At 44.6% G+C, this 14,552-nt stretch overlaps 1 protein-coding gene across 2 annotated transcripts in view; it reads left to right on the top strand.

Annotated features, from left to right (window-relative positions):
- Nucleotides 1–14,163, top strand: part of NUDT7 (nudix hydrolase 7) — a 37,954-nt gene extending 23,791 nt beyond the window's left edge. The window contains exons 4-5 of one of the 2 annotated variants that reach the window (XM_029608171.1): nucleotides 3,566–3,724; nucleotides 11,117–14,163. In XM_029608171.1, the coding sequence (XP_029464031.1) occupies nucleotides 3,566–3,724; nucleotides 11,117–11,488 (531 nt within the window). In that variant the 3' untranslated portion in view covers nucleotides 11,489–14,163. The remainder of the gene's footprint in view (nucleotides 1–3,565; nucleotides 3,725–11,116) is intronic. The other variant, XM_029608170.1, reaches the window with a different exon arrangement.
- Nucleotides 14,164–14,552: the final 389 nt, after the last annotated feature.

Here is a 14,552-nt window from a genome sequence, read left to right as displayed (position 1 = left end):
TCAAGGTTCCTCATTTTCAGATGGAGACCCTGAGGGCGGTCATAGCGACGGTTCATACAGGGGAGTTCCTTGCTTCTCTCGACCTGACGGAGGTCTAGCTTCACATCCCGGTCCACCAGGAACACCAGAGATTTCTTCGTCTCAACATCCTGGGATGACATTTTCAGTTTCGAGCACTTCCATTCGGTCCCGCCACCGCGCCATGTACATTTACCAAGATCATGGTGGTATTGGCGGCCTTCCTCCTGTGGTAGGGAGTCCTAGTCTACCCGTACCTGCACGACTGGCTCATTCGGGCAAAGTCTGAGGACCTGTGCGTGAAAGCGGTCAACCGGGTCTTGTCGGTTCTCACCTCCCTCGGGTGGATAGTCAATTTCTCAAAGAGCAACCTCAAGCCCTCTCAGGTCCTCGAATTCTTAGGAGCACGCTTCAACACTCGTGTGGGCAAAGTTCTGTTACCCGAGGCCCGTCCACTCAAGCTCATGGGTTAAGTCCAACATCTATTATCTCTCATGGTCCCCACGGCCTGGGATTATCTCCAGGTTCTGGGCACTATGGCTTCAACTATAGATTTGGTTCCCTGGGCCTTTGCGCATATGTGTCCTTTGCAGAAAGCTTTGCTATCCCACTGGAAGCCGGTCTCGGAGGAGTTTGATACCCTTACCGCTTTCTGATGTTACCATCGACAGCATGCAGTGGTGGCTTTCTCTCGCCCACCTGTTGAAGGGGATGCCCTTGCAGACACCTCAGTAGATTGTTGTGACAACGGATGCCAGCCTCTCCGGCTGGGGAGCGGTGTGTCAGAATCATTCTACCCAGGGACTATGGACCCCAATCCAGTCTCAGTGGCACATCAATCATCTGGAGACCCGAGCGGTCCGTCTGGCTCTCAAGACATTTCTGCCCTTGATCCATCGCAAAGCTGTGCGAGTCCTCTCTGACAATTCCACCATGGTAGCTTACATCAATCACCAGGGGGGCACCAGGAGTCGTCCAGTTGCCCCGGAAGCCAGCAAGCTGCTAGCCTGGGTGGAGCACCATCTGGAACGGCTAGCGACCTCCCACATTGCGGGGAGGAGAACACTCAAGCCGACTTCCTGAGTTGTCAGCATCTAGACCCCGGAGAGTGGGAGTGGTCTGGAGAGGCGATGGATTTGATCGTGCACAAGTGGGGAGTCTCTCACTTAGACCTGATGACTACTTTGAGCAATGCAAAGGCCCCCAGATTCTTCAGCCACAGAAGGGAGCACTGCTCAGAAGGACTGGATGCACTGGTCCTACCCTGGCCTCACGATGTCCTCCTTCACGTGTTCCCACCTTGGCCTCTGGTGGGAAAGGTACTCAGAAGAATAGAACTCCACAGGTAGCCAGTTGTCCTCGTGGCACCGGAGTGGCCTCTGAGACCGTGGTTTGCAGATATGGTGAACTTCGCTACGGATGGTCCTCTCCGCCTCGGCCATCTGCCAAACCTGCTCCGACAGGGTCCAGTATTTTTCGATCAGGCAGATCGCTTTTGTCTAGCGGCCTGGCTTTTGAGCAGCGGCGACTAAGGAAGAAGGGTTATAAGTTGGAGGTTATCTCTACTCTGTTGCGGGCCCGTAAGACTTCTACCTCTCTGGCTTATATTCGGGTATGGAGAGTGTTTGAGACTATGTGCGCTGAGTCCGGAGTTCCGGCGCGTAAGGCTTCTGTGTCCCAGGTTCTCTCCTTCCTGCAGAATGGTCTCTCCAAAGGTTTGTCTTTCAATTCCTTGCGGGTACAGGTTTTGGCGCTCGGTTCCCTCCTTGGGCGGGTCGATGGTTACACGTTGGCGACCCATCCGGATGTCATTCAGATCCTCAGGGGGGCTAAGCACTTGAACCCGCCTGCCCGGGCTACTTGTCCATCGTGGAGCCTTAACTTGGTTCTCCACTTTCTTTGCGAGGCACCTTTTGAACCCCTTCGGTGAGCCATACTTAAGGATCAGACCCTTAAGACTATCTTTCTGGTCTCTATTTCCTCAGCCATGAGAGTGTCCGAGCTCCAAGCCCTGTCTTGTAGGGAGCCTATCCTTCGCTTTTCTGATTCAGGTGTTTCCCTCCAAACAGTTCCATCTTCCCTGCCAAAGGTTGTGTCCTCCTTTCATGTAAATCAGTCAGTGGAGCTCTCTGCTTTTTCTCAAGAGGACATTGCGAACATGCCTGGCGCGGATCTACGGCGCCTTGATGTGAAAAGGGTGCTACTGCAATATTTGCAGGTGACGAATGATTTTCGAGTCTCTGATCATCTCTTTGTCTTATGGAGCGGGCCAAGTAAGGGGAATAAGGCTTCTAAAGCTACTATCACTCGCTGGCTAAAAGAGGCGATTGCATTGGTGTATATTTGTCGGGGCCGGTCAGTTCCGGAGGGCTTAAAGGCTCACTCTTTACGTTCTCAGGCTACCTCTTGGGCGGAGAGTCGGTCAGTCTCGCCACAAGAAATCTGCAGAGCAGCTACTTGGAAATCTCTACATACCTTGCGCGTCATTATCGCCTCGATGGTCAGGCGCCAGCCTTTGGCTCTTTCGGCAGACAGGTACTTCGAGCGGTACTGTCTTGATCCCACCCTGTTTAGGGAAGCTTTGGTACATCCCACTGTCTGGACTGATCCGGGTACGTACAGGGAAAGGAAAATTGATTCTTACGAAAATTAGCAGGTAAGAATCAATTTTTTTTTCCCTGTACGTACCCGGATCAGTCCAGACTCCCGCCCTGAATATATCTACATTGCTACGTCCATCGGAGTTTTTCTTTCACAGGTTCTTTTTGGGATTCTCTACTTCCTGTTTGAGCTTTAAGACACTGGAAGTTCATCCGAATTGTAAAGCACCGGAGGTATCTGCTATATATATATTGATAGCTGTGTAAGAGCATTTTTCATACATGTTTGAATTTCTTGTTTCATTTTGATAGTTACAGTTTACTTGCTTGATCTTATCCTGGTTCTCTATGCTATTTTGGCTGCTTTGATATCGATTATACTGAAGGGATGCAGGGTGAGCACTGTCCTGATATAGGATACCTTTTCAGTTTTTCTCTGTCTCCCTCTGCTGGACAGGAGGCTCAACCCACTGTCTGGACTGATCCGTGGTACTACAGGAATGAAAATTAGCAGATAAGAACCAATTTTCCTTTCTCTTTCTAAATAAAGAAAATTGTACTTGCACCCATTCCCATCCCATCACAAAAAGCATCTTTAGCAAAAAAAATGAAATCCTGAAGGACTAATTATGCCTGAAGATGCAAATTTTGTCATTATTCTCTATTGACATACTGATGTCATAACTTTTAGACTCTTAAATCTTTTGTTCTCAGTCGAGTTAGCAATAAAAGCAAAACACCCTATTCAGTAATTGTCAATGGAGCCTGTTCTATGTTCACGGGTTGACCCTGTGCAAACCCTCCCTTGAAATTTAAAGGGCAATGATTTAAATATACTGTTGTACCAGAGAAGTGGGGTTTTTATTTGAGAATATGGGGAGCACTCTTCCAGTGGGCTCACTACTGATCTCACTCATTTCCTTTTCACATCCTTCTTTCGCTTGTAGTTGAAGACCTCACCAGGAGATGTCTGCTTTCCAGGAGGGAGAAAGGAACCAGCAGACAGAGATGACATAGAGACAGCACTTCGAGAGGCTGAAGAGGAAGTGGGCCTCCCCAAGGAGCAAGCGGAGGTCATTGGTAGACTTCCCCCAACTATCACCATGGTATAGTGTCAGAACCTGCAGAAACATCAAGAAGTGCAGGAGGCTCTGCCATGGAAACAGGGATCTGCTCTGAACTAACTGCTTTTCAATTGAAATGTTCTGGGCTGATCCAAATCCTACAGACTGACATTAGAATCACAGTCATGACCCAGAAGTTACTGAATTGTCATCAAGACATTCAACCAGGTCTGGTTTTCAGATGTAATGGAAACATGCAATTCTTATGCACACAGGTAGGCCAGTCCTCTACCAGCAGATGGAGACGGAATAAAAGCTGACATCATGGATATATAGCCCTGCCCCGACATCATCCTGCCAGTATTTTCCATCTCCAGTAGAAGGCAGGTATGCATTTCCATACTGGGGAGTGCTTGTAAAAAAAAAAAAAAAGAGGACGATTAAGAAGAAAAGGAGCACTGCTTGTACATCTTAGGTGACACCAATGGGTCCCTCCCTCAGTCGAGTGCCTTTAGTCCGGCAGCCTTTACAAGTGTGGACTTTAAAAAAAAACCCAAAACAAAACAGCTGAAGGACAAGGGAGGCTCGGTGGTGAAGGCTTTCGTGTTCTCTTCCCATAGCTGGAGACCCAGTCATACTCTCAGTCAGGAAACATCTAAGCTCAGGTAAAATTAAATAAATAAAAGGAGCAGAAAACAGTAGGGAAACTTTATTTCCCCTATTCCTTCCTTACCAGGTCTTCCTCCATCAGCATGAGTGGGTCAGTGTCTTTTCCTTCTTCCCTTTCACTTCCCTGGAGAGTTTAGTGAGGTGCTATGGCTGCGCAGGCATGGTGGATTGAGCAGCCTTTGGCTAGGCCCTGCTCCCAAGCTTGGTTTTTTGAGCCAATTGTTATGCCATGGCAGCATTTTCGCATGCCTGTTTGTGCGCATGATTTCCACGTGACTGTGTGGTGACGTAGACGTTCACATGAGCGCCTACTTGTGCACACAAGGTCGTGACCTATATTTGCAGTGCGCCTATTTGAGACTTAGTGCTGACTTTTGCATGCGCTAAACATCTACCTGAGTACTCTGTGCGCCTACTTGAGCCCGTACTGAGCGTCTACTTGAGTGTGAGCATACTGTGAGTGTAATTAAACTTGTCTTTTATTTGGGTGCACAAGGAAAGCGAGGCGGTATGGTACCAGTGACAAATATTTCTAAGCACCTAGTGATCTGTACTGCTTGCCATATATGGCCAATACAGCCTAGGATTTCTGCGAGTCTGTGCCAGCACTGCCCTCAGTCAGTGGGGACTAGAGCTGAAAATGACTTGTTGAGGGTATCCCCTTCTTCAGTTGACCCTAGGAAGAAAACATCTTTAGGGGATGTTCGGATCTGAGGACATCAGATTGAGGTCTATAGGGCTTGGTATATGCCCATCCTCCTTTTCCTGAGTGGAATTTTCCAGGGACTACAGACATTTCTGCAGGGGCGCCCAGCAGAGACGGCGATACCTTCAAAGTGGAGTGGCATACTAAGGGTTCCCAGTTGTTGTTACCGCATGCAAATGCCGTGGTACAGGAATCCCTGATGATATGCAAGAGGATGTGGATACAGATGATTCTGATGAAGATTTGGGTTTCTTCCCTCTGGCTGAGTGGAAAATTCCTCCACATTTGCAGCAGCATAGACCTTTGCTATGTTTCTTTCATAGTGATAAGTCGCCAAGTTTGTTATCTCAGACTCTGAAGCCGCTTGGTGTGACTGGTGGTGACTCTACGGCTACACAAAAGATGGATCCCATTTTGGTCACCCTATGCAAGCATCTTGTTTCTTTCCCCTCCTGGATGCAATTCAAGTTCATTGCCCTTGTATGGAATACTCCAGAAGCAAACCTTAAAGGGAGGCACGCTTTGCAGGCCGTACCCCTTTGAATCAGTGGTAAGAGAACAGTTAAGTTTTCTGAAGGTGGAAGCGCTGGTGTGTTCTGTGTCTAAGCTGACCACCATTCCGGCAGAAGCAGGGATAACTCTAAAAGATGATTAGGATAGGAGAATTGAAGCTATCCTTAAGCAGGCCTTGAGACCATGGCAATGAATTTGCAAATTGCCTCTTGTTGCTCCTTGGTGGCTAGGGCGAGTCCACACCTCTCTCAGGAGCCTGAGGGAGTGGGGTTGAATAGAGCACTGTTGGAACTGGGGCTGCCTTCTTAATTGATGTGGGCTATGACTTTGTTTGCTCTGCCACCAGAGGGCTGGCTTCCATGAGAGCGGCTAGGCATCAGCTGTGGTTGCGAAATAGGTTGGAAGATTCAGTTTCTAAGTCCAGTCTCACAAGGTTACTCTTTAAGGGTTCTTTTTTAGTTGGAGAACATGGTATGTAGATGAGGGGAAATCCCAGGTCCCTCGTATGCCAGAGGATAAGAAGCCAGCATCATGTCCTCTTGGGCAAGAGGCCATGCTAGAGGCTGCAGGCATTGTCAACATTATAAGGGAGTGACTACTTAGAGTTCTCAACCTTTTGGTAAGCTTCAGACCTTTTGATCCAGGAAGCCTCGAAAAGTTGTGGGCTCCGGGAGCTTGTCTCACTTTTATTAGAGCTGGGTCCGAATCACGTCAATCCAATGGGTTCTGGAAGTGTGAAGAAAAGGCTGTGCTCTGGAGTTTTCTTCACATTTCTCTAGATGCCTTTGTGGTCTTTCCTTGCAACTTCTATAGAAGAGGGTGGTAGTGGAGACTTCCTTAAGGAGGCTGTTGGATTGAAGGCCGTAATTCCTGTTTCTGATTTGCAAGAAAATATGGGCCACTGTTTCATTTCTTTTGTTGTACAAAAAAGGAGGGTTCCTTTTGGCCCATCCTAGATCTCAAAGGACTCATTTATCATTTGCAGGCGACTCGTTTCCATATAGAGAAAAGGAAATTATTGGGTAAATGGGAGTGCAATCAGGGGAATTCTCCCATCTCTAGATCTGACGAAAGCATTTCTATATATTCCCATTCGCCAGGAACATCAATGGTTTGCAGTTCTGGGAAGTGTTTATTAGTTTCAGACCCTGCCTTTCCGACAGGCCACTGAGCCCAAGACCATTTCTAAGGTCATGGTGGTCTTTCCTCAGGCGTGGCATCTTGGTTCCCCGTATTTGGATGACTGGTTGTTTTGGAACAAAAGCATGGAAGAGAATCACTTGGCTTCTCATTGGTGGTCTCAGTACTGCAAGAGCTAGACTAAGTGGTGAACGTGGCCAAGAGCAGCTTATAGCCGCCTCAGATGCTGGCGTATCTTGGAGTCTGTGTTTCGGCCAGGGAGTCACATTCAAAAGTTGATTGCTCCAGTTCAAACCCTGAGAAGATCTATTCGCCTAATAGTGTGACCTTATCTACAGTCCTGGGTTTGATGGCAGCCAGGTTGGAGGTTTTCCTGGGCAAGGGTGCACATGCAGCCTCTTCAGTGCAGCTTCCCGATGAGGTCTACAGTCTCAGGACTACATGGTGAGGCTTCACTTGCTATTAGAGGTGAGCATCCACTTGCACTGATGGTTGCAAGTGGATTGTCTCAGGAAGGGAGTTTCCTTGGAGACACCGAAATGGTAATATAGATCACTGTAGCGCCAAGGAGCATCAATTGATTGGAAGCATATGCAGTTCTGTTGGTGTGCTTGAGATTCGACAAGCTTCTAGAGGCTCAGATGGTCAGGATAATGTTGACAATGGGTCCACGGTGGTTTACATCCTTCATCAGGCTGGAACCAAGAGCCCTCAGGTTTTCAGAGCAAATGAATGTGCTCATGATATGAGCAGAGCAACGTCTTCTGGACATATCCGTCTTCCACATTTCCAGAAAGGACTATGTAAGGGCCGTCTTTCTCAGTGGTCAGAACTTGGCCCCTGGAGAGTGGGAGTTGTCAGCCGAGGCTTTTCCAATCATGGTGGCACGCTGGGGTCACTCTTCTGGATTTGCTGGTGACCAGCCAATGCGAAACTTCTAGATTCTTCAGTCACAGATGGGATCCGAAAACTCTGCAAATTGATGCTCTCGTTCAAGCAGGGCCACGGGGTGGGGAGCTATATCCCTTCCTGCCATGGCCACTATTAGGTAGGGCCATGCGAAAGATCACAAGTCAGACTGAAACCATGCTTCTGATGGCTCCAGATTGGCCCAGAGGCTGATCTGAAGAGTCTTCTGTAGGGCAGTCCTCTCAAAAGGCCGCCCTGGATGAATCTGTTGGGCAGGAATCCATTCTAAATGATGATCCAGGTCGATTCTGTCCTTCAGTTATTGAAGCATGGTTATTCTGCAGCAGTGATTCCACCTTGCTCCGGGCTGGAACGTTTTCTATGTCTCTGGCTTATGTTAGCATTTGGAGTGTTTTTGAGGCCTGGTGTGAGGAGTGAGGTTCTCAGCCTCTCAAAGTGAAAATTCCATTAATTTTTGGAAGTTCCAAGTGGCAGCTCTCTCCTCTTAAAGGGGGCAAGTCAGTGGAGGGTATTGTTCTTCCCCTCCATATGTATCTCAGATCTTGAAGGGAGTTAAAAATCTTTGTCCTCCCTGGTGGCTTCCAGTGCCCTTGTGGAACCTTGATCTGGTTCTGGATTCTTGGCGGGTCCTGCCTTTTGACCACTACTTAGCCTCTTCTTGAAGCTACTTTCCTCAAACAGTTTTTTCTATGTGTGACTCCAGGGGCAGTGCAGATGCAGACTGTACCTTCTATTGCCGAAAATGTTTTTGACGTTTCATTTGAATCAGTCTATTTTTCCTGCCTTTGCTGAAGAGGAATAGAGATGAGATGATTGTCTCATGCGTGCTTTGGATTTCGAATGGCTTCTGAGATGATGCTTGGAGGCTATTAAACATGTCAGGAAGTCTAATCGATTGTTTCTGCTCCATGGTGTGGTAAGGGGAACTGGTAACACGAGCAACTAAATATAGCCCGTTGGAAAAAGGATGTCATCTCAGCCGCCTGTGTGGATGTCGAGATTCCTTTCTGTAAACAACTTAGAGCACATTCCAAAAGAGCTCAGGCACTTTTGTGGGAAGAGCTTTGATTATCATCTCCAGCCAAGTTTTCCTGGGCTTTGTGGTCTTTCTTGCATACCTTCCCAAGCTTTTCCGCTTGGACGTTTGGGGTCCGCAGTGTGCAGCCTTCACACATATGCAGTGCTAAATGGATCATGGGCAACCTCCTGTCTTGTTTAGAAGTAGCTTTGGTACATCCCACTTTGGGGATTGGCCTGCCTGAGTGCAGAGCAAGGAGAAATTACGACTTACCTGATAAATTTCCTTTCCTCTAATGAAGGCAGGCCAATCCTCGACCCGCTCTCAGCTGCCAATTTTTTCCCTTGGTTCACTCTTTAGGTCTAGATGTTGCAGCGTGTTCCTGCTATTCGTTGGAGGACTGGTCCCTCAGTTTAGTGAACGTTAATTCTTTTGTCTGCACTAAGTATTCTCTATTGGTTAAAAGAATGAGTGATTGATTGTTAATAGTCATTTTCAAGTATTATCAGTTTGTAAACAGTTTGGCTTTTCAAGAGAATACTTGCAGGCTGATGTCTGGGCAGGGCTATATATCCATGACATCAGCTTTTATTCCATCTGCTGGTAGAAGTGTATAACCCACTTGTGGGGATTGGCTTGCCTTCGTTTCAGGAAAGGAAATTATCAGATAAATAGTAATTTCTCCATTAGCCTTGTTCTTATAGCACAGAATGTAGATCTCTTGTGTGCTTGCTAATTAAGGCTACTCTGAAAACCAGACCTGCTTGACGATTTTTGAGGAGTACTTTTCAGAACTATTGCCATACCCAGTCCAAACCTGGCTCAGTTGATTCCTGCATTTCTGGTGCTTTGAGAAACATGCCTGCCTACTGGATGATAGCTGTGACATTTGGGCACAGCACAATAGATCTGTGGCCATTATATTAGCTTTTGGAATACGACACCCCCCCCCCCTCCCCCATCCCCTTCTCCTTAGCAAAGAAAGGAAAATAATTATTTTTTAATTAACATTTTTATGAGATTAGTATTGAAAAGAAAACAGCTATGTAAGTTATCTAAATAAAGCTTATCTAGCTAACTTACATGGGATATTCAGCAGCATGGCTATGCTGCTGAATATCCCCATATTTGGCACTACTTAGTCGGATAAGTTGTATGTGACTGAGTTAAACCTGCTCTATGGCAGATCTATCTTATCCAGTTAATGTAACCTCATAAGTCCAAATAGCAGCACTGCCCTGATCTTCCCGCTGCCTGCCCGCAACTTAAGCAGTTATCTGCTTATCTGGATCAGTCGCGTATTCGGGAACTGGTGGCCTCTGAACATAGCTGAATATTCAATAGCCGCCCCCTAGCCTGCTAAGTAAATTTGAATATCAGGCTCTGTGTTCTTTTAAGATTTTATTCTCCCTTATCAGTGAGTTTGTTTGGATTGCTAGCTTCATACTGATGCTTAATCCAGAATTAATCCATGACCTAAGAGTGGAACAATAAGTCAGTGTGTCCGTCATGGTGCTCCATGCTTGGGGTCGCCACTTCACTTAGCTCAGTCTGAACAGGCTGATCCACTCCTGGCTTTGCCCTGTTGCATGTTTGAAGATACAGTCCTGTTTTTGTTAGGGAAATCAGAATTCCTGAAAAAGGTATGGAGGCTTTGGGGGGTTGTTTTTTTTAAAGCTGATTTTAGATCAGTGATTCAGGCCTTTGTTTGATCACCTTAGATTATTGCAAATCTTTATATGTTGGTTTACCAAGTTGTCATCTTAGGGCCTTGTAGTTATCCACCTAGATTGAGGACACATTGCTCTGGTGCTGCAAACCCTTCATTGGCTGCCGATTGAACAAAGGATAAAATATAAGGTCCTTGTTTTAGTCTTTCGAGCATTGTTTGATGAGGGTACTACCTATCTAACTGCAAGATCAGATAACTCAATATTACCCAGCTCGGTAATTGTGTTTGAATAATCAACATTTATTGACAATCCCTAAGGTAAATGCAGTACGCCATCATCATGCCTTCTCTTTAATAGGCTTTGCATTATGGAATAGTCTTCTTTTAGCCTATAGCAGATGCAGGATTATAAGTGCTTTAAGAAACCAATAAGTGTACCTGTTTCTGGAGGCATTTTTGATTTAGTATTTATTTTATGACCCTTTAGTTATTTTATATTTGTTTTATAAGCTTGTGTGGTTGTATGTTAATTTTAATGTATATGCTTTATTGTAATTTGTTTAGAACAGTTGCTCTGGCAATAGGCAAAATAGAAATAACTTTAAATACATAAATAAATAAACTACAACTCCATGCATGCAACGGGACAAAGCCAGGACTGGATCAGCCTGTTTGGTTGAACTGGATAAGGTGGCAACCCTGACCATGCTTGCTTCCTGTTTTGCCTACAAACAGATGTTTTAATTAGCTCTTCATAGGCTGAGTTATTTCATGTTTTTCTTTCAGGCTGGTTATTTGGTGACCCCCGTAGTGGCATTAATCGATAAGACGTTCCAGCCCCGCTCCAATCCTGTGGAAGTGGCAGACGTGTTCACGGTTCCCTTGGATTATTTTGTGGAACCCGAAAAGCACAGCTCAATGCTTTATAAATTTTCTGAGGAAGTTTCAGGATTGACTCATTACTTTGAGTATGAAGATCCCCAAACTAACAAATCATTTCGGATCTGGGGAATTACTGCCAACTTTGCTTTGGTACTTGCTATTTTAGTTCTGGGGAAAAAACCTTTGTTTGATGTTGACTTTAATATTGAAGATATGATTCCATCATATGAACGTTTTCTCATTAAGTTGTACAATTACCGAAAAAGTAATTTATAACTGTATGGTGATCTAGGTAAAAAATGTAATTGATGTTTGCATAGAACTTACTTAATTGTATATTGTATATTAAGAAAATCAAATGCTCTTCTCTTTTGGCAAGTATTAGAAATGTTTCTTATACGGTTAAGTATTGGAAAGTAACCTCTTTGTACCCTGAGGTAAAACATGGTGACATAGCCTGGATTTAGAAAAAGTTAAAAGAGACTTCCCTATCTCTGAATCCAGTTTATTAAGAGTGATCTGTGCCTGTTAGCAAAGCTCTGGATGCATCATGCCCACAGCGCTTTGAATTTCAAATGCTAATGTGTTCTGCGCTATCAACCGCCATAAAATGTCATCTTCTTTCCTTGTCTTTCCAAAGGTGATTTTTTTTTTTATCTATCCAAGTCATTGTATATTGTGTGTGTGTGTGTGTGTGTGCGTGTGCAGCAGGTGACATTTATTTTCTTGGCTTAATGCACTCTCATGAACTATGCTACCAAGACAAAATAATATCAGTAAAAGCTCGAGTCACAGGATGGTTATAGGTAGGATGGATTTAGGCATGTCAATTATAATTGTAATGTAAAATTAAAAGATTTGCAACGCTTCAAGGTGGCATGCTTCTAATTAGCATGTAGCAGTACTGAGTTAAACCTCTGTACTCTGGACCTTTTGCTCCATCCACTCTTGGTTCTGCTCTTACCTATCTGAATCTTCCTTTTGTTTCCTGTGGTGAGATCTCTTTCACCTATAAGTTGATTCTAATTTGTCCATGGCCCATGGCTCCTTTCACTAGCATTTTCATCCTGCGGGTGCTTGGCTGCATGTTGCTTTTGACTCGGCAACCTAACCATTCAGAATTTCCAGTCATTTTGGTTGCAATCTCTTCATCTTCCGTAAGAAGCAATGCAGTGTTCTTAACGGCTATCTTTTTTTTTTTGTCCTGGAGATACTGGATCCTTTATAGGTTGAGACACCTTTCACTGGACCAAAATAAAAATCTGAAGGAGAAAGCAATGTGGTCTCAAAAGGAGAAGGTCTGTCAATCTTACATTGGTTCAGAAAATGTTATCGGAACCCACCAAGAATCCTGCTAAAAGGACAATAGTTGTGGGATCTGAAAGCCAAAAAGATAGGTAGATTACAGTCAGGAAAAGGCACTGGAAGGGAGAGAAGAGAGCTTAATTTTCTACTTACAGGAGACAGAGAGCTCACATTATTCAGATTTTGCTGAAGAATAACTGGTGTCAAATATTTCCTTAAAATATTTCCCCGCCGCGCACCTTTTATGAGAACAAGGTGAAGTTTCTGAAAGTACTCCATGTATGCCTTCGTCTCTGCCATCCCCACGTCACTACTTCAACTTGATTAACCCAAATATTGATCTGACCTTGCACATAAATGCAGTTATTCCAGATTTCAAACTGTAGTAACCCTGGCTGCAGGGTACAGCTTCCGTCATTTCAATAGTAACTTTTTTTGGCCTTCCTAACAAGATCCATTTGTTTTCATTGTCTGCTTCTCTCTTAAACTGGTGTCTTTTGTTGTCTTTTCAGCCTTCTCCCTGAGTTGTTGTAAGTTATTCCTTTTCTTTAACCTCTTTAGGTCCTTTGGTGGAGGGATTGGGGGCGAGTGGTTCCAATTTTGGGGATGCTTTTTATAGTTCCCAGCCTTTATTTTTTGGCTTCCTCCTTATGTAACTTGTCTGCCTTTTACACCTATACTTTCACTCGGGCTGTTCATTTATTTGAAGGGGGCTCTTTTCTATTTGCTGCGACTCTCTGCTTTCCCAGCATTTAATGAAGAGCTCCTGGGAGCCTTTCTCTACATCACTGAATCATATCTTCATATATTAACCCCCACACACACACTTTTTATCATCTACAGCCATTGTAATTTTCATCTTCCCTCCTATATATTTTTTTCCATGTTGTCACCTGAACGTTGACACTATTGCCTTCTTTTCCTCCTGTGTGGCCATTGCATACCTTTTTAGAATAGAAATTGTTAATCTATCCCTTTTTCTTCAAGCAGCCATGTTCGACTTCCCTGTTTTAATGTAACTTTCGCTTCCTGTGTTAACTGGTTTCCCCACCTTGTTTATTGTAAACTGGTACGATAAGACCTTGTCTTGAGCATCGGTATATTAAAAGAACTTTAAATAAATAAATACCTTTGTCAGTAAAACAGTAGAAATCAAACTCTAGTGTACAGCCTTACCAACCATGCTAATGTGGTGCATTCAAACCATCAGTAGGGGAGTAAATGTTCCTGCTTGTACATAAAAAAAAAAAAAAGCCCTTCAGTCTGAGCGGAAGACCCACAGGCCTACGTCTGTGCCATTGCATCCTGCTGTGTTTGCTTACTTGGTTGTCATGCCGACTATTTCACCAAACCTGTGGCAGGGGTTGCCGGTCATCATCCGAGGAATGCGAGTAAATCTTGCTGGCACCTATTTCATCAACATTGCCAGTTTGCAAGGAGTATATCTCGCTGGAAAATGTTTGCACCCGCAGCTTTTTAAAAGCCCAAGGCTCTATGGCAAACAAAGAGATTGTTCTTCGCAGGGGCTTATAAAAATAAGAAAACAGACCCATGTTCCATGTCATGAAATGGCAGACCATAAATATGAACAAATGAGTTGTACACCTTCTCGTTCTACAATCGGTGAAAATAAAATATATGTCAGAAGCTACAAAACCAAACTGAATATGACAAAAAGTGCGTTTTTCCTTTTGTCACAATATCCTTGGACCACTTCTTTTTTTCACCCTGAGTGCACAGTGAATATTAAAAGAAATGTATTTATATCTTTCCCTCTTTAATATATGAGCAAGCTAGCAGCTGGGGTTGTTCTCCTTCCCTGTCAAATATCCCTTGTCTATTTAATCTTGTGGCTCAATGATCTGTGAGTTCAAACAAGTTTATAATAGGGGCTTGAGATTATATTTTAAAAAGCATTCTTGCTCTGCAGCAGTCCATGCAATTTGAACAAAATTTGCCTTCAAAGGGATTGAGCATGCTAGGCAATGCTAATGTTTATTTTGATATGGTGCCTTATCGTATAAAATCAAAGCAG

This window comes from Rhinatrema bivittatum, chromosome 7, assembly GCF_901001135.1.
Source record: "Rhinatrema bivittatum chromosome 7, aRhiBiv1.1, whole genome shotgun sequence".
Lineage (NCBI taxonomy): Eukaryota > Metazoa > Chordata > Amphibia > Gymnophiona > Rhinatrematidae > Rhinatrema > Rhinatrema bivittatum.
Note: the sequence above shows the minus strand (reverse complement) of the source record. Positions and strands in the feature narration are given on the sequence as shown.